The sequence below is a fragment of the Vigna umbellata genome, chromosome 1, assembly GCF_029865625.1.
Source record: "Vigna umbellata cultivar VRB3 chromosome 1, Vumbellata_1.0, whole genome shotgun sequence".
Lineage (NCBI taxonomy): Eukaryota > Viridiplantae > Streptophyta > Magnoliopsida > Fabales > Fabaceae > Vigna > Vigna umbellata.
In genome coordinates this window covers 98,583,633-98,607,890 of record NC_142165.1, presented here as the reverse complement: position 1 = coordinate 98,607,890, position 24,258 = coordinate 98,583,633, and the positions used below count along the sequence as shown (strand labels likewise).

Genomic DNA, 24,258 nt, shown 5'->3' with positions numbered 1-24,258 from the left:
AAAGTAGTGTTAACTAATAATATTGAAACACAAAGTAATAAATAATTAAAGACATATTACTAAGTAAAAGTTATACATTTTGAATAATTAATTTAATTAATTTAATTTTAATAAAAAAAAATAGAATTTAAATAATTAATTTAATTAATTTGATTTAATTAAAAAAAATAGGTGGATTGGTGAGCCAACCCGACCCACCACGGGTTCAACCCATGTGAGCCGGGTTCTTAGTGAGCCGGGTCAAAATTGACTCGCATAAAAAATTTGACATTTTTTTTCAACCCAACCCGGCTCAAACCCGTGGTGAGCCGGGTTGGCTCACGGGTTTCAACCCATTTTGACGGCTCTACTTTAAACCCTTTAATTGTTTCTATTTTTGTGAGTTTTTTCTATTTTGATCTCTTTCTTTTTTTTAATTTTCAATTGAGTCTTTAAAAGTGCTAATTTGAATCAATTAAACCTATGTCATTAAATTTATTTAACGGGATTAAGTTTTTGCACAGGTGGGAGTTTGATGTGTTAATTTTTTAAAGTGTGGCATGCTTGCACAGGTAGGAGGTTGATGTGTCAATTTTTTAAAGCGTGGCATGCACAGAGTTGAAATGTGGCATGATTTTGGCCTTTATGTGTGGAATTTGGTAAAATGTAATAATATAATATTAGTGAATTTTGAAATGGGATTTAGGGTTCAATGAAATAGAATTTGGGATTCAATTTGGGATTAGAAATTTGAGAGGAGAGTGCATTAGGAGAGACTTAAGGCACAAATCTCAAAACTTATAGAGAAAGGCAAGGAGATGAGCAAAGCAGAGAATGAGGCAGGGGATGCAGGTCCTACTGTGGCTGAAGCTGACATACAACATATTGTCTCATCATGGACTGGTATTCCGGTTGAGAAAGTCTTGACGGATGAATCTGATCGCCTCCTCAAGATGGAAGAGACTTTACATAAGTGATATATTGGTCAGGATGAAGCAGTGAAAGCCATTAGTCAGGCTATTCGTAGAGCTCGGGTTGGACTGAAGAACCCTAACCGTCCAATTGCTAGCTTCATCTTTTTTGGTCCAACTGGTGTAGGGAAGTATGAATTGGCCAAAGCATTGGTTGCATACTACTTTGGCTCTGAAGAAGCTATGATACGACTTGACATGAGTGAGTTTATGGAAAGACACACAGTTTCCAAACTTATTGGTTCACCTCTTGGGTATGTTGGTTACACTGAAGGTGGGCAGTTAGTTGACCGAGGCAGTTCGACGTCGTCCTTACACTGTTGTTCTATTTGATGAGATTGAGAAAGCCCATCCTGGTGTATTTAACATGATGCTTCAGATCCTGAAAGATGGAAGACTAACCGATAGTAAGAGAAGAAACGTGGATTTCAAGAACACACTTCTTATAATGACATCAAATGCTTTCTTCGACACTCATTGTAAGTGGAAGATGAACACGAATGACCCATCGACAATGTTGCGTCTTCTGCTTTCGCACTTTCCTGTTTCGAAACTTCACGTGCTAGTCAATCTTTAACAACAACGAACCCTAATTAACCAAATAGGGTTTGGAAACTTCACGTGCTTGCGCAAGGTTCAGAACCACATTCCTCTCACAACCACATTCGTCTCAAATTTTTAATCACGAATGAAATCCCATATTTAAGTTCATTCAACCCTAAATCCCATTTCAGAAATTCATTTTATTAAAATTTAAAAAGTTGTCAAATTTCACGTTTCAACTCTTTTAAAAAATTGACACATCAACCCCCACCTGTGCAAAAATTTAACCTCGTTAAGTAAATTTAACGGCAGGGGTTCAATTGATTCAAATTAGCACTTTTAAGGACTCAATCGGGGATTCCAAAAAAAAGGGATCAAAATGGGAAAAACCCACAAAAATATGGACAACTAAAGGGTTTAAACCATCTTTTAATGATGGTTACCACAATATATCGATGTTCAATTAATGTCATTTAAAATTAAAATTTTGTAACATTTGATAATATATTAACAAACATCAAATACTATTTATTTTTAAAAATATTTTATTTATATTAATAATTTACCTAAACTGAAAATATTAGAAAAAAATTCAACACAACTAAACAAATCAACATGTATTATATATCAAAACTCAAATTTTTATAATAAAAAATATATTTGTAGATAATTTTCAAGCAAAGTAACTAGTGTTATAGTGAGTCCTTGTTGATAGGGTTGGTCATTCAATTCAAGCAACTCAAAATGATCAAGATGTTCTTAACTTGATTTGAAGATAAGTCTCTAGATGTTTTTTATAATGTTGAATAATGTTTCTAACTGTTTTTAATAAGTGCTTAAATGGATCATTTGATGATATACAATTAGGGGTACAAACTATCAAAAATATGTCTAGCTCTTTGCTTTAATCGAGGAAGCTTAGCTCTTTATTTTAATCAATTAAGAAAATAACTTAATCGATTAAAATTGTCAAAAATGTGTTTTTTTGCTATATATATATATATATATATATATATATATATATATATATATATATATATACACACACACACACACACGTATGTATGTATGTATATGTGTAATTCCTTTTGTAGGAACAATAAACATTCTTTGACCTGTAATTTGTGAAACAATAACACTTTGTGCAAATTTTTGGAATATTCTTGGAGATAGCCAACATAAATGGTAGAGATTCAAATGTTCAAGCTTTTAAGAGCAAAATGGGAGATTAAGGAATTGTCTAGATCCCGAAATCTTTGTAAGATCTACATTAGGAGTGTATAAAGTTCTATATTTTGTAATTCTTTGAGTTGCGTTTATCTTTGTTGTGTTGGCAAGGTTCCTAGTCTTAGTGTGTGTAGTCTCATCCTTATGATTTTATTTTTGATTCCTAGTGTTAGTGTGTAGCCTCACCTTTAGGATTTTGTATTTTATAATCTTGATACTTGTTATTAGTGAATTTCATTCCAACTCAAATGGTTAGAAGAAGACTATAGGTAAATGCTTAAAGAGTTGAATGAGTATAAATCTTTGTGTGGTTTATTTTATTGTTCTTACTTATTAATCTGCTAATACTTTAAAAGGTTGAAAAGTTCATCTTTAACATATTTTATACACCTAATTTACCTAAAACCAGTTTTAAACCAATTCACCAATTTCTTGATTGAAATATATTGATCCTTCAATTTTAAACCGGCCTAACTTTATTGTTCTAATAAATAAGTTGTCAATTTGTGTCTTATCTTCTTTATTGTATCATGTGTTGTAGGTGATTAATTTTTGAACAATTGATAAAATAACACAACTTCATTATTTATGAATATTAACGTTTAAAGTTAGAAAAAACATATTAACAAGACAATTAAAAAAATGGTGAGAAAAGCTTATCCAAACAAAGTTCTTCGTATTTTTAACAAAATTTAGCCAAGATAAATAAAATAATTGGAAACATAACCAAAATCACATGCAAATTAGGTCATATCCAAACTTGAATAAAGACAAGTCAAACTTCAAGGTTCATTCAATATTTTATGTACATATCCCAATCTTGAACGAAGTTAAAGGGTGAACCAAGAACCTTAATTCTGGTTGATGTTGTGGAGGAATTGTCATTGGTGATGAAGAAAAAAAGGACTTGTGTTTATATTTGAAGAGGTTCAAAACACACTCCATATGAAAATAATAAGTATAAAAATATATCGCAAACAACTAAACAACATGCATTTGCTTTAAATGAACCACAACTTACCTTAGGTAGTGGTTGCACAAGTAGTTGTAATTGTTGGGAAGGTTTGAAAAGAGAAAACACGAAAAAAAATGAAAAAAAGAAGCTCTTATGCTAGTTTCTTTTTTTGTTTTTTTTTAAATTTTTTTAAAGGTTTTAAACATAAACGTGAATGTTTCCTTTTAAATTAAAATAACTATTTTAATAGTTTTTTTTAATAACTATTTATTTAATTTTTTTCATTTGATATCCTTTTAAAATTTAACGATTTTTAATTATAAAACCACCTATAAAATAAATAAAAATTATAAAAAATATTTTTATTTTATAATTATAATAATAACAACAATAATAATTTTATTATTTAAACATGAATATGTATTTTCAATAATAATAATAATAATAATAATAAATAATGTTGGTGAAATTTTTGATGAAAATTATGGTAACATTAAACATACGGGAGATGAATTATCATTTTAAAGTATTTTCTAATTCAATATTTCTCTGGAAAATTAATAGGATAAAAAAATAATTTACCACAAAAAAAAAATTAATTAATTAATGAGAGTAAAATAAATATACCTATCTTATTTTATTCTATCATATCTTAATAAAATAATAGTTGTTTTCTATTAAGTAAACTGTTTAGTCGTGTATCCAAATTTTTTTATTCATATCTATAAAATTTCAGCAACCTAAACAAATTATCAATAGCTAAAAAAAACTTTATATTAAAATTAAACTTCTCTATTATATATATAGAGTACAATTTACACATTTAAACATAACGAATATAAAATCTAAGTATATAAAAATAGCACCTATTTAAATTTAAGCACAGTTTACAATTGGGTTGATTTTTAATTTATTGTCAAGTTGTCTATGAAATATATAAACCCTGAAAAGATAATATATATGGGGATGTAGCTCAGATGGTAGAGCGCTCGCTTAGCATGCGAGAGGTACGGGGATCGATACCCCGCATCTCCATTATGTTTTTATAAATATATCTTTCGTGTATAATCTTAAACCTGGTGAATTTAACTTTTGGCTTAATTAAATTAAGCTTTTTATTAATATAGACATTTTTAATTATTATTTTTTTTACATTTTTCAATTGAATATTGTCCTCAGTTTTTTCTTTGATTAGGTGGTGTGTTTATTATATTATTTCTTTATTTTATTTTATTTTATCTATGACAGAAATATAATATTGAAAATGTAAAACGACATGTATGACTTGTACAATGATAAGTATTTTTTGTTATTTTAATATTATATGATAATTATAATCTTTCTTACATTTCTTTAAATTATAGAAATAAAATGAAGATAATAATCCGGTTAAAGAAAAATTAAACAACAACAACACGAAGGACTTGCAACTTAATTAAATTATTATTTTTATAAACAATTAAAAATGCTTTATTAAAAACATGTTGTTTTAATATATTTTTTTTCGGAATTTTATAATTTTATGAAAGTGTTTGAATTATTTATCATTACAAATTTTCAAATTTTAGTTGAAAGTAAGAATTTTAAAATTTTTACATTTTCAAATTAGGATTTTTATTTCATTTGATTCCTATTGAAACATGGTTAGTTTGACTAAAACTTAAATATGTTGGTATCTTTACTTGTTAATCAATGTTGACTAGAGTTTTTTTATTAATATTAATAGAAGTTATTATTATTATTGTTATATACCACTATAGTTTTTCATTTAATATAAGTTAGAGTTTTCTGTCTGAATGCTATTTTTGGTGAATATAAATTGGATTTTATCAATTGGCAATGACGTGGTTATATATATATATATATATATATATATATATATATATATATATATATATATATATATATATATGGGTTTGCTAACGCGCGTACGCCTGTTTTTCAGTTGGTATATTTTAGCAATGTGTACCGGGTTTTAGTAGACAAAAATATCCTTGTATATCATGGATTCTAAGTTTTAAGGTTAAGGGTATTTTAATAATTTTCATTCTCAAAACTAAAAAAAGGAAAAAAAGAAATCCCCCAAATCCTTACTCACCTCTCTCATTCCTCTCAACTCTTTCTCTTTCCTCTTTTTCACTCCAATCTTTTCTCTGTCATCCCCCTACTGTAGCCCCAATTGAAAAAATCAGAAACACTTGCTGTTAAACAATCTTACAAAAAAATGATTTTATAATGAGTTTTCATCTTATAATTTTTGTCTTATCTAATTTTATCCAATTTTCACAAGCATAAAGGAATTGATAATTGACCTGGAAAAAAATCAGAAATACTCGCTGTTAAACAATTTCTTACAAAAAATGATTTTATAATGAATTTTTATTTTATAATTTTTGTCTAATCTAATTTTATCTAAGCATAATGACATCAAAGGAATTGATAATTGGCCTGGAAAAAAATTAGAAACACTCAGTTGTTAAACAATTTATTACAAAAAATGACTTTATAATGAGTTTTCATTTTATAATTTTTGTCGTATATAATTTTATCTAATTTTCACAAGCATAATGACATCCGAAAGAATAAGTAATTGGCCTGGAGGGTTTTTTTTAGAGATGATGATTCAACAAATACAGATGATGAAATTAGAGAGGTTAATGAAGATGATGAAATTGAAGAGATCTTGAATAAACCTTTGCCTTGAAGGTGAATATGTCAATGGGCTACAGTAGAGATGACAGAGAAAAGGTTGGAGTGAGAGAGATGAAAGAGAAAGGATTGAGAGGAATGAGAGAGGTGAGTAAGGGTTTGGGGGGTTTCTTTTTTTTTTTTTTTTAAGTTTTGAGAATGAAAATTATTAAAATACCCTTAACCTTAAAACTTGGAATCCATAATATATAAGGATATTTTTGTCTACTAAAATCCGGTACACATTGCTAAAATGTACCAACTGAAAAACAGGCGTACGCGCGTTAGCAAACCCCATATATATATATATATATATATATATATATATATATATATATATATATTTATTTATTGTAAATTACCTCTACTGATTTATTTTCCATCAAAGTCACTAATGTTATAATTTATCAACCATGAATCAGAATACTTTTTTTGTGTTTGCATCTCCTCCTAGGTTAGTAATAAATTAAAATTCCAAATGTAGTGCAAAAAATTAGAAGTTGCATGGTTTAAAACTTTTCTTTTATCTCAAAAGTGCAAAAAAAGACAATTAGTCTTGATTGAGAAATTTAACTCACTATCTCTAATATTTTGTTCGTTTGTAATATATTTTACGCGGACTCAAATATGAAATCTAAATAAAAATATTAGAGCACAGTTCTTCATATAACATTACAATATTAATGACTAATTTGGAACTTTGATTTCTGAATAATATGTTCTTAGATAAAAGATTGTATGTGTGCTAAGGGACACCGGAACAAATAAACTTTGACTTTGTGAAACTATTTATAAGACCATTAAAATAAATTTTGTACAAAATTCAAATTTACAGCTTGGATTAATCAGTTCCAAAAATCTACTAGTAAAACAGTTAGTGAATTTAATACTGGTATGTGAGAAAACTGCATCCTACAAGTCTTACAATATATACAACTAATATTGTCCACTCTCACCAACCACGTTGACCTCATAGGTGGAGAGACAATCTAATTTGGTTTTTGTAGACATAATTTGCAACCATTTTGTCATCACTTTATCAGCTAATAACTTGTCACTCCAAAAAGGCTAGTATGCATAGTTGACTCAGTGATTTACTGCAAAATATATAGGACATCAGAAACAACCTAAACTCAAATTGTCTACAAGAAAAGTAGGAGTAAAGTCCAACATGAAGAATTGAAACACACTAAATATTATGTCTTGTTCGAGTTGTCTTAATGTCCATTTGAGCGACATTAGCAAATTCAAAATCTATCCCCAAAAGTATGAATCATTGAAACATAAAAGGATTGCTTACCCTGTGGTAGCCGTTCTCATTATACATGGCAATACCACAAGACCCCGAAGCAGAATTCCAAAATTGATGTCCATTTTCAAATAGTGAACCGGAAAGATCAAAGTTGTTAACTTGGTAATCCACGGTGTTTGATTTATTGTTCAATGTAGGTAAATGCTTTGCTTCCTCAATATCTTGTGGAGGGAACGTAAATTGGTCACAACGTTGTACATTTAAATATGTAGTTCCATTTAGCTCGTTCATTGCACCACCTCCTTGACCCAAAGTCACTTGGGGAGAGCTACCAACTTCAAGTTTGTTGCTCCCAATATAATTTGAATAGCTTGGAAGTGAAATGTCAGTGGAACACTCAACTTCTCTATTAGTATTATCACTGTATGTTACACAATTAAACCAGTAACTACATTGAAAGATGAATCACAGGAAGAAAATCTAATAAACCATTAATAGACATGATTTAACCCACCTGAATGGTAGAAATTTTGGTTCATTTGGTAACAACAATTGATGATTATCATTATTCAAAAGCCAAGACAGTGGTTGAGATTCTTGTAGACTTGCCATCATCAAGGGTAAAGCCATCCCTTCCTGTAACTATGATGCAATAATATACCAAATAAAATTATTGAAAAGTGGAACAAGAAATATTAACAAAGAGAAAATACAGCATTTACTACCTGGTTAGCACATTCAAGTGAAATGAGTTGGTGCTTCCCTAAATTTTCCTGTTAATTTCAGAAAGCATGTTGACATGTTAACATACAAACCTAAATTTCATTAGTTATTTATGGATTGGTGTAGTGGTCATTTGAAGATGACATGGCAATATGGCTAGTCTACACATGAAACAAAGACTTACCTTCTGCAGGCCGACTCGATTGATTGATTCTCGTATTGACTCTTCCATTTGCCTCAGATGCTCTAAATTGTTGATCTTCTCTACATTATTCCAATAGCTAAAATGTTGAAAATTTAAACACAATATTAATTAATGATTATTACTTAAACTTTCATGACCCATAACTCATGTATGACAACATCAATTTCATATAGCATCATGTTCGTATTATGAGTGTTAATGTTAGCAGAGGAAAAATCAAGTAGAAGTTCGATGAATGTTAACGGATAAGAATTGCTCAAATCCAACTACTAAAATTTCTGCAACTATGAAAAACTAGATATTTAAGAAAGGTGAACGAGTACAATGGTTTCACTTCTCTGACCTAAACAAAGTACAGGTTATGAACAAAGATAAGGTGTTGTGTTTCATACTCACAACTGGTAGAATATGTCATACAAAATGTGAAATTTGATTGGATTTTCTTACGCATTGCCAAAATATAAATAATGCAATATATAAACTAGTATCAATTACTACTTCCTTTTGTAATACTATAAACAAACTTATAACATTCTAGTAACAAATCAAATATTATCAGAACTCAACATCATAACTATGCTAGTGTTTTGTTTATGGGAAGAGGATAGAATAGTATTTTCAATTATAATTTGTTATATTTGATCTCTTGACGTTATAATAAATCATTTTATATACAGAAAACCCAAATCTCAAATAGATTAAAAAACATCAAAAGTTACATCACCTGCAATAATTTTGACATGTGAACGTGGGTATGAGCATAAAGAAACATGTCAAAGTTCAAATGCACAAGAAAATAATATATAAGGGATTGAAGTAACCAATTGATTGCAAAACACTAAACCTGAAGAGGTCAAATGAATAATATTTCAACAGGAGAGCTTATAAAACCAAAAAGAAAAAGAAATACTTTAACAACCAAAAGCTCCAAAGTTGCACCTCAGTCTCTGATGTACTTCTGTGAGCTGAGCTTGTAAAACCCTCACTTGATGAGATAATTCCTACACACAGATCATAACATTTTGGTTGCTCAACTTCTAACTAAAGATTCTGACATTATTATTAAACATTGCGTTGTCTATGAAGAAATTGTACCTCCACTGTTTGGCTGCTGCAAGGTAGAAAAGATAAAAGTGAGAAACTATAGACAGCTTTATGTAAAAGACATTGACAAATTGATGATCGTAGAAACTTACCTTGAACCTAAGAAATCCTGTATTTTTACGTCATGATCCAATTTCTTGAAGGTTTTCTTTAAAGCCTACATTTAAAACCAAAACAGAATTCTAAACATTACCAAATGTAGAGACAACACGAAAGATGAATTTGACAAAACAAAAACAATGTATGTAGAAAACGTAATTGAGAAAAACAGAGTATTCTTACTTCAAGACTTTCCATTTTCCTGCTCAATAAAACAAGGAAATATATTAGCTTCCTTATGACTAACAAATGAAAACTAAGAAACGATTCAAGTTCACAAAAACGGTTGACAAACCTTTTGGCCCTTTCTTGTGGGCTAAGTTGAGCAAATTTTGCAACAACCTCCTCAATATTACTGAAAATAATAACCAATATTCAATATTATTAAAGATCATAATGAATTTACTATTTTACATTTTAAGTCCTGAAACGTGCATTTTTTTTATTAGTGATATTGCATGAATCTAGTCTCTTTCACGTTGTGAAAAAAAAAAAAATTAACATAACTATTTGGACTTGGTTCTAGCTTGAAAGAAAACAAATCATAAACTTGAACAGTAAATATGAAAATATGGGCGTTAACAAGGACTAGCTAGTTAACAATACTATCGTTCTGTCTCTTTATACCATTTAGAATATTAAACTGTATTACATACAAAAATATATCTCATATATAATACTTGAGTAGCTGGATGCAGTCTGGTCAGAGGAAAAGGGTTCTAGGACACTTGAAAACCAACATAATACTCATCAAATATGTTGAACACAAATCATAGTATAATTAGACTTTTGTTGTTATTATTATAGTGTTGGAGTTGTTGAATTGCTATTTTTCTTTTCAACTGTTCAATTATTGCATATACATTTTAATGTACTGTTTTAAGTTAAGGATTGACTAGGAACTAGTTATACTTGAAACACTTGCAAATAGATTAGAATCATTTCTTTCTATGTTACCACGAAACCAACCAATTTAATAGTTTGAAGTATATAATATTATGCTTATAAATAAATGTTACAAAACTATAAAAAAAAACTTATAAATTTACACACTCATGTTTTGATTTACAGCTTTCAATTTAACAAGACCTCCGGAGCAAATGGAAAGAATTCTAGTCACACCGAGAAAATTTGGAATCCAGTTCTTTTATCCAATAAACAATTACAGTCCAAAGAATATATACTTAATGATTTCAAATTTCAAATGCGAGAGTAATCTCTTATTACAGATCCACCCAATAAAATAATATACAGTATTAAATTGCATTCTCTATAAAACTAACAATATCTCATTATCCTCCTAGAAGATTATTTGCACCTACAACAGATAGTGTGTTTTAATGAAACAATAAAAGTTTACCATACAAATACTTTCAAAATACAAAAAAACCATTGGGTGTCATATGTCATACAATGTTTGTTACAGCAAGCAGGGTTGTTTCCTCATAGAAAGGCATAAATATCATATCAAGGTTCTTGGTTAGTTGTTCTATTCAGACATACATGTTCAACTCACTCACAAAACAGTATCATTCAGTCATTCCCAACGCAACTTAAATATTTTTTCATTATTATTACCTGCGCTCTCCTTGTAGTAATGTAGGCTTTCCTGTAGGAGAAAACATGAGAAGGAGAATGTCTATGTCGCACAGTATTGATAATTCCTTTGCTTTCTTTAAAATTCCACTTTTACGCTTTGAATAAGTCACATGCCGATTGCTTATGCTCTCTAATTTCTTTATCTTCAATTTAACCCTTCCCATCCTGCAAATTTAGGATTAAGAGTGAACACATTTAGCCTTATATACCCTCGCCCCCAATATTGCCACAAACAACCGAAAACAAATAATTAATTTAACCAAATTTTGACAATAAATGATTCGATGTAACATAGTAATTGATCTTAAATTCCCCATCTGGTAAAAAAAGTTTCCAAGCCATTAAAAAAGCGAGGAGGTTGAAGGATGCAACAAACAAACAAAAACTTAAGCCAAATATGAAGAGAAAGAATTGAAGTTGAAGAGAAAGGGGCAATGCTATATTTGAAGGAAATCCAAATTGTGATAGAGTTAAAAAAAAGAACCTTATTGAGAGAGTGAAGAGAGCGTGTAGGAAAAGAATCGAGAGAAGTGAATGGAAATGTTAAAAAAAAGTGGTGAAGGTGTGAGGTAACTAAAGAATCAGAGCAGCATTTGTTTATGGGAGATGGCGAGTAGAGAGAAAGAAGGAAAGCTGGATATGAAATCTAGGAGCTAACAAATTGTTGAAAGATGAAAGGTATAGCTGTGATTTCGGTGGGTAGAGTTTGGGGAACCAACCAAGCTCGTAACATGAATATGAAGGGTGAGATTTGGGAGACCCCAATCGTTGGCACCATGCAACAAACACCTCCTCTACCAACAAAACCAACACATTTTCCTCTCTCTTCCTCCTCATGCACATATACCACGTTTTAAAACAAACTCACATGTTTCTTTCTGTTTATCTTTTTTTTTTACCCATTTCCTTAGTTTTTATGTCTCTTTTATGTTTTTGAAAAGGTCTACTCGGACATATACTCATTATTGTAACACATTTATTATTTTTATCAAATAAAAAAATATTTTTTTTCTTTTTTTTCTTTTTTTTCTCTATGAATAAAATCATACAAATAATTTCTAATTTATAACTTTATGTATTCATTAATTTTTTTTTAAAATAAAAGTAAAAGTATAATTTATGAAATTTGTTAAACACCTGTAACTACTTTTATATTTATTTTTTTAAAAAAACAAATTTATTTAAAAATAATCTTTAAAATATAAATTTATATATATATATATATATATATATATATATATATATATATAATTTTTAATTACAACTCAAATAAAATTAGGCAATAAAATGTTAATGCAAAAAAAGTGTCATAGTTTTTTTTAAGTAGTATGTAAGGTTTTTTGTTTGTATAAACTTATTTTCTACAAAAGACAAATGATTTATTTTTAAAAAAGTAAAAAAAACACTTAATTGCTTATTTTTTAATGATAAAAGTATATTTATAAGTTATGTAAATGTGCTCCTAAAAAGAGTTATGTATATGAATTTTAAGAGAATCCTAAATTATAAAATGTGAAATTGGATAAGGAAGAAAAAGGGGCCAAGAGAATGAAGGGTAGTATTGCTACTGAGTCGAGTAGCAGAGAAGAAAGAAGAAGGAGGGCGAGGTCTTCGTCACCACTGAAGGACAGATCCAAAACCTCTTCGTCTAAATTATCTTCTCCGTCCAAACGAAGCACATCACCCTCTGCCACTCTCCTCGACGTTGACCATGACGTATTCTCTCTCTCTCTCGATTATCCTAACCCTAACCCTCGGAGCTTCCCTCACAGCGTTAAGCAGAAATGCTGGGAAAAGGCAGACAAGGTCAAAGGACGAGACCCCGACCGCTGGCGCAGGGACGCCCTCGGCAATACTGTCTTTCGCAAGCTCGTAGGTTGCCCCGGTTGTCTCTGTCATGACTACGACCACATTGTCCCTTACTCTAAGGTCTTACCCTTTATTTTCATTTCTTAACTCAATTTCTATTGTTTTTCTTTTGTCTCAATAATTAGATTTCTTTGAGTTGCCGTATGCCTACGTGGTATTGTACCAAATTGTCTTAGGAGAAGACCCTACTCTGCACTTCTATATGCTCTGCATAATTTGTGTATTGCATATTCCCACGTAGATTAAGGAAAAGCAACTTCAATGGAAATTACCGTTACGGGTTGTCCTTTTTCGAGTCTTTGCTGTGTTTCTTCAATGGAAATTTCTGAACTTGATTTTTCTGAAAATGTCACTGGATTTAATTAGCGTCATGGTGGGGAAATAAAGAACTATAATAAAGTGAAAAGGAAATTTTGAGTTGAACCATATGCTTTATTAGTGACGTAAGGAGAAGACAATGATGGATTTTTATGCGACCCTCCAAATATCAGTACCATCATTAAGTTGCTTGCCAATACATTTTGGTTTTAATTTTCGTTTTGCTCATTCCTCATTTGGGTGTTTTTGTGAAACTACAGGGGGGAGAAAGCACTCTGGAAAACTGTCAAGTATTACAGGTAAGATTTTTCTTTTTTTTTCCCATTTCTTTGTTTCCTTTTGAAGGGAGAATATGGCCAGAGGTTTTGAAGGAATCTTGTAATATTTACTTTGAAAAAAAATGTGTTAATGTGATTTTTTTTTTTAATTTAAACATATTTGTTCTGATCCTTACCAGTTACATTACAGTGATACTGGTAAACTTGATTTAACTATAGGCATTTCTTTTTACACTAGTGCGTAAAAATCATCCATATTTCTTTGTGAAATGGATTTTCCTTTTAGTGTAGCGTCAAAAATACTCTGTCAAGATATTTATGGAAATTCTACTAACCAGGGACATTACTAGAGCCAATGTAAATCAGGGACATTACTAGAGCCAATGACCTGTTTCTCAAAAACGTGACTCCTTCGCTCCAATTTTACATTTCTTTCTGTTGCTTCCATTACCCGATATCTGTATGATTTTCAACATTTCCAGTTTCTATTCGGTAGTCCTAAAAGGGATGCCATTAATTTTGTTAGATGTTTATATAATTTCCCTCTTTTATTTGGTTTGTTCATGGAGTTTTAGTTTTACTAGTACAATTTACTCCCCCGTCCCAATTTTATTTGTTTGCAAGTGAAAAAAAAACTACCCAACATGCTGTAGTTTAGGGATTTAATCTGGTTCCCTTAATTCACTTAAAAGTTTCTATCCATGGCTTTCAGGCAACAGTTAATCGTTCAAAGGGTAACCGAACAGATATCTCCAAAGCTGAACTTATTCAAAAGAGTTCTTATTGCAGGGTTTCAGGTACAACTATAATGATTGCGTTAACTTTAGTAGTAATTCGAAATTTATTAACTAGAGTACTGGATGCATTGCACAGATCGTGATATGGATCTTCTTGAACTGTCTGCCTATGGTAATGTCCGGCGTGGACCCGATACTGGGGGATGTAGAATCCAATGAACTTTTTTCTCCATATTAATTTACTCAGTGATTGATTTCTAGATGAGTTTAAATGAAGACCTTGTAGCTATTCATCCTGACAAAATCTTTGGGGCTTCATTTGTGGCACTCACATCTACACGTTTATTCGTTCTTTTCCATATCCTTTATTGTTGTTCACCCTACAATATCACATCAACGGGAATTTCAAACTTTTAATATGATAAGGTCTTGTTCAAATCTTGCATCGACCTTTATTACCTTGGACAGTAGCATAGCTACCATCCTTTATTACATTTCTGTTGTTTGAAAGTATACTTTGATTGCAATGAAATATCGTATAGTAGAAAAATGTCATTAACATACTTTTTATTGTATCTTTTGAATACACTTTCTTCTTTTGACTTAAATTAAATAAAAATTACAAATTCTTGGATATTTTTTTTGTATTGAGTAATATGATTTGTGTATTTTAGCTGTACTTATAATCTGTGTAGCCATTATTACTTTTTCCTTGTAATACCATTTGATGAAAAACGAAGAAAAATCTTTATGGGTTCTGTTATTTTAAAATTATTATGTGTAAAAGGTTAAAAAAACTCAAATATATTATTCTCTTTGTTGTAAAATGATTGGTGTTTTAGTTTTCTTTTATTTTCTAAAGTTTTTGGTTATATTTTCACGAATATATTTATCTAAAATAAATTTATTTTTACAACAACAATGTACTTACAGTTTGTCTAAAATTATTTTAAAATGAAGAATTAATTCTATCTGTATTTTATTATGTTACACATATTATCATTTTTATAGTTATTAAATGTTTACATTAATTTTAATCATCTAAGGCTTAAAAAGAGATACAATGATTCACTCTTACAGATTGTGGTCTACAATATACCATTATTTTAACTTGTTGAAAATATTAAATTAAAGGAGATCCTCAACTGATATTAAAAATGTAAAATAATATTATTTTATGTATGTTTGTTTTTGGATTGTGAAAACAGGAGGGATTAAGCTATTTCTAAAGTAACTTTTTTAAGAATTACTAATAGTTCTCACCATTATTTGTTTTTATAATTATTATGTTTCAAAGAAAATGAATTATTAGAATAAGAAGTAACTTCTCTTGAATAACTTGATATATTTTTTATGTATATTCGAAATCGATTTCCAATATTTGACCTAACTTTTGGTGATTGATATTGAAAACATTAGAAGATACACTGAATACAAATCATCAATTTCATGAATTGAGAATACTCAACTATAAAAGAAAAAAAAATAGAAGTTTTAATGCTTGGGAATGTAATTATTATGTTTCTATCGTCTCAACTATTGTTTTCTTCACTATATAGACTTAATAAATGAAGTTTATGTAATTATGTTACAAAATTATATTCCTTAGCTTGACTTGTTTATAGTTGTTAGTTTTAAAAAATGTATATGTTATTATTGATATTGTGTTTAGTATTTTTCAATACTTTTCTTAATATGTAAAGTGTTTTGGTATTAAGTTTGAAAATGTCTAATCCTCGATAGATTTTATACTTTAAACAAGTAGTAAATAACAAAAATCAATTTTTATACATATGTTACGTTACCTTAGTCATATTTTAAACAATGTAGTTCTGTTTTAAGTTTGTATTCCGAGTATAATATATTGAGTGAAAGACAAAGTACAATATAGTAAATATTACAATATTAAGATAGAAGAACTTGGTTATTTAACATCTTTGATTATAGTTTTGATAACTTTCATTGTTAAAAGTTGACATTATTCTTTTAAAAAAAAGTTGATAATGTATAATAAGTTGGTTGTTATGACAAATATCATTGTAACCAAAACAATGATAATTATAATTGGAATATATAGTTATGTTGTGCGAAGATATAATAACATTTTTGAAATGTTAGTAAAAAACTTTTATTTTAATGAAATTGATATGATATTGAGGAGATCAATATAATTTTTATTTTCTTTATATATTTTTAATTAAAATATTGAATAGTTACATGATAATATAAAAGGTTAAGAGAAGAAAAATCATTTAATGTTCTCATGATGAAAAATAATTATGCCTTTAATAGGAATTAAGATAGTATAAATGGACATTAAAAACTAGTTAGTAAGAATTTATGTGAAATTTAAAGATATTGACATAATTTTACCTATAAAAATGATGCACTTAAATGAAAACATGCCAATTTTGACTTTTTTTTATCTTTGAGAGTTTTATGAATTTATAAGTTATAAAAAATAGTTTTGATTTTGTCAAATAATCTATAGCAATCAATATCATAACTTGTCCTTTTTTATATTTTTTTTGAATGTGACGTTAATAAGCTTTAATCAAACTAAATATAAAAATGGTCCTATGTAGTTTCTCATGAATTAATATAATTGATGACTATCAGTGTCATTTTTCTGAGTTAGGCAAGAAAAACTTGCAATGATTCTTCTTGTTATTGTTTGATGTTAAAAATGTGAGTTGTTATTGAGTGACTTTGTTTGTTTATATTAAATTGAGCTATAAGCATAGAAGTTAGGTGAGAGATGTTGAAAAACATTTTATAATATCCCATGTGAAATTCTAAAATATGATCATAGGAAATAACTCAAGACAAAAACATTTAAGAGGAATGTTTTAGTGATAATATAAAAGGATTTAATATGTAATTCACATTACAATCCAACTCTTGCTTGGGTACTGATAAGTAGTAGTAATATATCTTTTGGCACTTTTTTTTTTATTTTTTTATAAATAAATTAAAATAAAAAAATGCGAAACATGCAATTTTAAGAACAAAGACATGCATTTTTAAATAAATTTTCTACAACATATAGTTCTTAAGAACGATTCTTAATAAGAAAAAAATGGTAAGAATCCAAAGACCATTTTTTTAAATTTTGTTTAGAAACCTGAAAATTGAATTTAACTTTTCAAAAAACTCATCATGTGTTCGTTAAATGAATAGTCCTAAAAGAAAATAAATGAAAATGTTTGGAATGAAGAATTGAGTTTGGTTGCAATAAGATTACATATACTTGAATTTTAGTTGAAATATTTAAATTCATTTTTATTTTTCAGTAAACACTGCATCAATATATTTATTTTTTAAAATTAATTTAAAAGATAAATTCATCTTAAATTTAGTTAAATAAAAAATTATAATTCAAATTCAACTTTAATTTTTAATTTCAAACACAGATCCACAAATTATCATAGTACTTTTCTTTGCAAAAAGATAATTACTTTCCCACAGTTTCGTTAGCCAATAGCTTCTAATCTCCGTAGTATTTTCTTTTGAAAGCTTTCCACCTCCAAGTAACAATAATAAATAAATATTTTTCTTCAATAAACTATTATTTGAAAATAAAAAAATTGATGTATTTCTATCACCTTCAATACGTCACATAATTTAAAAGTTAAAATTAAGTATTATTTAAATATTCTTTCTGTTATTTTTTCAAAAATAAAATCTTGATCGATAAAATTCTTAAACAGACATTACTTTAAATATATAATTAATCATAACATTATCATTCGTTAATGAACTTGAGATAGAAACATCAAAAATAAAGAAATATTTAACCTTTTTAAAATAAAAATGTAATTATTTTGTTTTCTGAAAGTAAAAAGAAAAACTTTTAGAAAGGGAAAATAAATAAAAACTGTAGTTATTGAAAAGGGATGGTTAAGAAAGAAGTGTATTTATTGTGTTTGGGTTTGGGTTGATGATTGAAATTTGGCAGTGAGAACGTATGGAGGAAAATAAAAGAGGCATTGCTTTCTTGGTGTTGCAGATGGAAAGGGTAAAAGGGAATTAAAAAGAGAAAAAAGTCAAAAAAAGTTGGCTGCCATTGCCAAGAACAAAAGGATCTCAACTCAAGGTTTCATCTTTTAGCTTTAGGTCTCATCACATCCCAACACAACTCCTGTTCAACATTTCAATACTATTTTCTACTTTAAAATACATTTTAACTTTAACTTAATTTTATAAAATTAATTTATAAAATAACATTTAAATTCATTTATAAATTATATTCGAAACAAATATTATCTAATCAATGTAAGAACTTTATTCATAGGTGTAATAGGTGGGAACTCTATTAGTGGAATGGAGGTAGTGTTAACTTTGATAATAAATTAGCTTTTAGTATTTACTTCAAATTTTAGAAAGTTTAAAAGACCAAGCAAAAGAATTTTAGATAAATCATTATTGTGGTTCAGTTTTAATGTTACTTGGAGATCCTTTTGGTGTCCAAAAGAATACAATTGTTTAATATTTTTATCAAAGAAAACAAGTGTTTAATTTTGAAATTACTTTTCTATTCTTTTAAGTTCATGAGTGTTTAATTTTAAAATTACTTTCATTCTTCTAAGTTGAAGGTTAAGAGAATAAGAATTCATCTTTAAAAAGTTTTTGTATTTTTATTTTCTTATACTAAATTTTTAATTATAAATTGGTGATATATTGTTTATTTTAAAATTTAAAATTCAATTGTGATTTTATTTTTAAATAACACATAAATAAAAAAATACATTTAAATTACTTTTAGTCTCCGTTTCTAAATTAAAAACAGATATAATTACCAGAACGCATATTTATTGAAAAGATAAAAGAAAGATGTTAATGTGAAGAAGAAGAGAAAGAAGCCTGTCGTATGCAAGTTTTTCCACAACCCTTTTATAGCCAGGTCGTTCATTTGCAGGAACAAATTTACAGAGTATAAACAAGTATAAGAATGAAGATCATTTTATCTTATAAAATGATCGATTATTTTTATTGTAAAAGCTACTTTTTCTTTTCTGGAACGTGTTATTGTAATATCAGTTATTTTTTTGAATGATTTAAAATATATGACAGCATATGAAAGTATGACAAGACAATCAAGAGTGCGGTATCCATTACTTTTATGATGGTATTGGCTGTGCTTATCTTCCTAGTTCTGTAGTTTTTGGTCCCCAATTTACGGATAGCAAATATCTCTGTCTTTGTTCGTTCAGACAGAGGGAGAGAGGCAATACTCCGAAAGTCAGAACTTTTCTACTGAGTACCGAAAACATGTACAATATCTGGATTTTTATACAACGTGAAAGATCTTTTCCATCTCTGGCCTAAAAGATCAGTATTTCACATATATACTTTTATACATGCACATGAACTCAAACTTTTCAAACTAACCACATTAAAAATAACCTATATATTCTATTCATAATGTCAAATAAAATAAAGACAAAATTAGTCCTCCCGTCCACTTATGCTTGCTGAGGAAATCAGAGAGTACCACCCTTTCGGTTCTTCTATACACGGTCAACGAAGCAAATCAATAATCCTTCACTCAAAGATGGTCACCGTCTCTTGCTGGATACACTATAAGTGACTAACCTTGCAAAAAGGACTTCTAACAGGTGCCATTATTTCATGAGTTCTCATGAAAATTGAGGGATCTAGATAAAGCTGCAGGGTTGGCCATCAACACTGGAGAGGCTTCAACATGATTCTTTTCCTCCTTCTTTGATTGGAAGGCCTTAAACATACCTGCCCCACTTACTGACTCATTCTTAATTCCTAGAGTTGCCCATATAGAACTCTTTGCAGCTTCATTTGGATCATCGATTCTCAACGTTTTTGGAACCAAAACACCCCCGTTTCTTGGCCTTGAAGCTTCTTCTTTGTGCAAAGAGTCTTGCTTGATCATGTCTCCGTCCCGCGAGTGCTTCCCCAGAGTCGGAGAGTTTGGAGCGGAGCCCGGAGAGTTCGGGTTTGAAGCAGATGAAAGTGAAGAAAACCATGGAACATTCCAATTCCCTGGCATTCCACAGTTCCAGAATGTAGCAGGAGGATAGAATGATAAGGCATATCCGGAAGGACACAAAGCAGGTGGGGGAACGGGAGAATTCCATGTATAGGGCCAAGGAACACACGGAAGTTGAGGAAGGAAACCATGATGTTGGAGCACTGGTTGTGGTTGGAAGGTGCTTTTGCTACTTTCTCCCATGGAATTGGAAACTGTAATGGAAGATGTATTCGAAGAGTCATCACCATTTTCCCCGCTTTTGCGAGGAATAGGGAGTCTTTGGTCCTCAAAGCCATGCTGAAACCCATTTGTTGTGCTATCGGGAACCTTTTTCTCTCCAAGATTGAGGACAGATGCCATGGAATCACAAATCGGTGCATGTGCATCTAATCCAAAGCTGAGAACTCTACCATTGCCTTTCAAAGGTGGAAGATGAGTTCCATTGGGAGAATCAATTCTGGCTGCTTGAAGGGCCTCAGAGATACTGATGTGCCGATAGTGCGAGGCAGAGTTCTTGTTCTTTCGCCGCCCTGCCCCCACAGGAACATTCCGCATGGTGCCACCTGCAGTCCAGTATCTTTGACAAGCTTTGCAGAAATAACGTGGCTGGTTGACATTGTAGTTGTTATAGTAACAAAACTTAGTGTCCATACTTTTGCAGCGGGGGCATGGTAGCACTTTATCTGGTTTCTTCAGAGTTTTCTCTTGTGAGTTAGCCGCATCGCCTTGCTCCTTCTCTGATTTGTCAGCTTTTGATTTTGCCGTTTCTTCTTCTATGGAAGGTGTTTTGGGGTTCACAATAGCCTCAGGGGATGTACCTGAATCTTTAGTCTCTCCTGCACTCGGAGAAGGATCAGCTTCTAGGTCTTCCTCAGTAACATTTTCAACTCCAGCATCCTAGTAATATAAAACATGTTTTGCTCACTAAAATGAATGCTTCTGAATTGCATAAACAAAACCAAGATATACATGTTCACAATTGTCATAACAGGAAAAACAATAGTATTGGGTAATAAGGAAGGTAGAGCAGTCTTTTTGAAGAAATATTGCATAAAAGAAAACCAAAATTTGAAAACCTCTGACCATACTCAGAAAATATGTTCAATTTTTCAGTGGAGAAAACTCAAAAAGCCGATCTTATAGAAGTATCTATGCAATTTGACAGTGTAAAAATATAAGCAAGACCAATGAAAAATTATACTGGAACCATTCTTACATACAGTATAGAGTTCCCTGTTCTTAACATTCCAGAATACACAATACAACAATTCCACGGTCTAAAAAAAATACTTGATGCAGGAACTCAAGGAACTATATAGATAATTTAGCTGTGAAGTGTTAGCTGAATGATCCAAGCGAAAAAAAAATATCAATTTTTAGTGGCAAAGAAAGGTAGAGAAAGGAAACCCCTTACAGTCACATAGCGGATTATTAGCACAGATTTGGATGAGAGTAGGATTGTACCGACAGAAAACACTGGTTTTAAGCAGGACAATGAAGTAAACATGTACATAGAGTTGAAACAATAAAACAAGTGGATGAGAAAAAAAAAACAGTGATGTTCCTGTTCTGCAGACAGAGTTGACTGAAATTGTTGGGTAGATTGTTGAGATCACCACTCAAACGTCAAAATGTTCCATAAAATTTATCACAATCAGCAAAATCAGAACACGAGAAAGTTTGCTGTCTACGAACGGTTTGGAATACAATTTTTACTTCAATTCTTAGCAAGGTTACTAAACCTATTATTTTGTACAAAAATAAGCCAATTTTGGAATTGAAAAAAAAACAGATTTTTCTTTTAACATCCGACCAATTTACTTCGAGAACATTGAATTGAAACTACCTAATTAGCAAAAAATTACGCAAATTGGGAACTTTCGTTAAATCAATTTCCAATTGGAATTGACAAAAATTAACAGAAGGGTACAAGTTTTCCATTGAAGAACAACATGAGGAGTAAAAATTGAGGTAGAAACGAATTTTTTTTAAAAAAAAGCAGACGAGTAGGGAGGTAGGTTGTTGTGATGTGTGCAAATAAAGGAAAAACGAAGAGACAAAACGGACCCATGAGAGGTTTTGGCATTAGAAGGAAAGGGTGTTGTGTGTACGTCACAAAAAACGTTGGTTTGATTCTGAAAACAATTTTCTGAGACACACTACAAACCATACCTTATCCTCTTCTTTCTCTTCCTCTTTTCCATCACCACTCTCGTCTTCTTCCTCTTCTTCTTCTTCTATGTCAACATCTTCAGGGAAGGGGATCTTCTGGCCGAAGAGCCTAATTGCAGGATCTCTAATTTCGTGCATTTTTTTTGGGGATCGAATCGAAAAGTGAGAGATGGCAGCGAGTTAGTTACTTGGTTTGGGATGTGATTGTGTTGCGAAGTGTCAGTGGAAACACGACGAATAGGATTTTGATCCGATTAAAGCAGAATGAGATGCCACGTCAGAACTAGGTTTCAATTCTTGGCCACGAATTCTTGTGGCTTCTATTAGATTTTCTTTTGGCCATGTTCGATTCTGGTAGCACACTCCTTGCGTGCACCCTCTCTTTTCCTATGTCAGCACTTTTGCCTAAAAAATCTCCTTCACGTGGCTTAATGTCATTGGAAGCAGCCTTGCTAAATGGACGGACCACTTTCCTTTATTGTTTTCCTTAGTTACATTCTCCATTCAGTATTATATTTTAATCCATTTTTACAAATCAACCTTTTTTTTAACAGTCCAAATTATTTAAAAATATGTTTTGAAAAATATTGAACCACACACGCATTTAGATATGATATTTTTTTAGATAAAAGAATAATGTATTATACCAGATCTAATTTTTTATAGATTCAAGATCTAAAAGCGTAAGATATTATGTCTTATAGAAAAAGGTCTCAATTTAATATTCTGCTATGTATAAATATGCCCTTGAAATTTTTTGGAATAACTTAAAAAATATTAAGACCATATAAAGTTTTTAAAATATTATTTTATTTTTTTTACTTTAAACTCAATTCAACCCACAAAAATATTACTACAATAGACTTTATCAATTGTTCTGATATAATGATAAAAAATAAACTTTTAAGTCTAACTCAACCCCTGATGGCAACGGGTCGGGTCGAGCACGGATAATGCCTACTCGCAACTTGATCGAACAAAAAAAATCCACCTATTACCCAACCCGTTACTCGCACGGATATCCGCTTAAAAAATACTCGCAGGTATTTTAAAACCCGCGAATACCTGTAGATATCTGCGGATACCTACAAATATTTTTAAAAAAAATATTTTATAAATTATTAAAATAAAATTTAAATAAAATTACAAAAATATATATAATATAAATTAAATTAAATTAAATATAAAATAAAATTAAAATTTAATCTTATAAATATAAGTTAATGTTAATTTTAATTAAATTTAACTTAATAAAATATAAATTAATTTTTTTATTTATTTTTTGCACATAGTGAATATCCGCGAGTACTTATAGTATAATATCCACACACTATCCGTTTATAAGAGGATATTAAAATATACGTTATCCACAACTCCGCAAGTATCCGCAAGTATTAACTATCTGTCGTAAATTTTATTTGCTGATATTTGCGCATATTTTTTTTCATCCCTGTACCCCCCACAAAACCACCTTCCTTTATTGTTTTCCTTAGTTACATTCTCTATATTTTAATCCATTTTTACAAATCAAC

The 24,258-nt window shown here is 29.9% G+C and overlaps 3 protein-coding genes, 1 non-coding gene and 1 pseudogene across 5 annotated transcripts; 3 read left to right on the top strand and 2 right to left on the bottom strand.

The window, feature by feature from the left end:
- The first annotated feature begins 797 nt into the window (after nucleotides 1-797).
- On the top strand, nucleotides 798-1,283 carry LOC124826813 (ATP-dependent Clp protease ATP-binding subunit ClpA homolog CD4B, chloroplastic pseudogene; annotated as a pseudogene).
- A 3,354-nt stretch (nucleotides 1,284-4,637) lies between these two features.
- Nucleotides 4,638-4,710, top strand: TRNAA-AGC (transfer RNA alanine (anticodon AGC)). The gene has a single exon. It is a non-coding gene; the product is annotated as a tRNA-Ala (tRNA).
- Nucleotides 4,711-7,175: 2,465 nt separating this feature from the next.
- Nucleotides 7,176-12,262, bottom strand: LOC124826747 (agamous-like MADS-box protein AGL65). Of its 2 annotated transcripts, XM_088115350.1 has the most exons (12): nucleotides 11,830-12,262; nucleotides 11,325-11,510; nucleotides 10,042-10,101; nucleotides 9,930-9,948; nucleotides 9,740-9,804; nucleotides 9,639-9,654; nucleotides 9,483-9,544; nucleotides 8,523-8,619; nucleotides 8,341-8,388; nucleotides 8,130-8,257; nucleotides 7,664-8,036; nucleotides 7,176-7,460 (listed from the first exon to the last, which is right to left on the bottom strand). In XM_088115350.1, the coding sequence occupies exons 2-12, from the start codon at nucleotides 11,507-11,509 to the stop codon at nucleotides 7,458-7,460; spliced, it is 1,056 nt and encodes a 351-aa protein (XP_087971476.1). In that variant the 5' UTR covers nucleotide 11,510; nucleotides 11,830-12,262; the 3' UTR covers nucleotides 7,176-7,457. The 2 variants fall into 2 exon arrangements, with proteins under 2 accessions (XP_087971476.1, XP_047155624.2); XM_047299668.2 differs by lacking the exon at nucleotides 7,176-7,460 and having other exon boundaries at nucleotides 7,471-8,036.
- Nucleotides 12,263-12,853: 591 nt separating this feature from the next.
- Nucleotides 12,854-15,181, top strand: LOC124826946 (HNH endonuclease). The gene is made up of 4 exons (XM_047299923.2): nucleotides 12,854-13,274; nucleotides 13,793-13,831; nucleotides 14,523-14,607; nucleotides 14,684-15,181. The coding sequence occupies exons 1-4, from the start codon at nucleotides 12,894-12,896 to the stop codon at nucleotides 14,764-14,766; spliced, it is 588 nt and encodes a 195-aa protein (XP_047155879.1). The 5' UTR covers nucleotides 12,854-12,893; the 3' UTR covers nucleotides 14,767-15,181.
- A 4,597-nt stretch (nucleotides 15,182-19,778) lies between these two features.
- LOC124826957 (cyclic dof factor 1-like) lies at nucleotides 19,779-22,960 on the bottom strand. Its single transcript, XM_047299933.2, has 2 exons — nucleotides 22,727-22,960; nucleotides 19,779-21,451 (listed from the first exon to the last, which is right to left on the bottom strand). The coding sequence occupies exons 1-2, from the start codon at nucleotides 22,862-22,864 to the stop codon at nucleotides 20,177-20,179; spliced, it is 1,413 nt and encodes a 470-aa protein (XP_047155889.1). The 5' UTR covers nucleotides 22,865-22,960; the 3' UTR covers nucleotides 19,779-20,176.
- Between the last annotated feature and the right edge of the window lie 1,298 nt (nucleotides 22,961-24,258).

What these genes read in the sequence shown, in the direction of transcription:
- LOC124826747 (XM_047299668.2), bottom strand. Translation starts at nt 11,509, where the DNA reads ATGGGAAGGGTTAAATTGAAGATAAAGAAATTAGAGAGCATAAGCAAT. An exon ending in TTACTACAAGGAGAGCGCAG is followed by an intron (nt 10,102 to 11,324) that starts GTAATAATAATG and finishes TATTATTTTCAG; the next exon opens with TAATATTGAGGAGGTTGTTG. An exon ending in GAAGTACATCAGAGACTGAG is followed by an intron (nt 8,620 to 9,482) that starts GTGCAACTTTGG and finishes TCAACATTTTAG; the next exon opens with CTATTGGAATAATGTAGAGA.
- LOC124826946 (XM_047299923.2), top strand. Translation starts at nt 12,894, where the DNA reads ATGAAGGGTAGTATTGCTACTGAGTCGAGTAGCAGAGAAGAAAGAAGA. An exon ending in AAAACTGTCAAGTATTACAG is followed by an intron (nt 13,832 to 14,522) that starts GTAAGATTTTTC and finishes CATGGCTTTCAG; the next exon opens with GCAACAGTTAATCGTTCAAA. An exon ending in TTCTTATTGCAGGGTTTCAG is followed by an intron (nt 14,608 to 14,683) that starts GTACAACTATAA and finishes TGCATTGCACAG; the next exon opens with ATCGTGATATGGATCTTCTT.
- LOC124826957 (XM_047299933.2), bottom strand. Translation starts at nt 22,864, where the DNA reads ATGCACGAAATTAGAGATCCTGCAATTAGGCTCTTCGGCCAGAAGATC. An exon ending in AAGAGAAAGAAGAGGATAAG is followed by an intron (nt 21,452 to 22,726) that starts GTATGGTTTGTA and finishes TTATATTACTAG; the next exon opens with GATGCTGGAGTTGAAAATGT.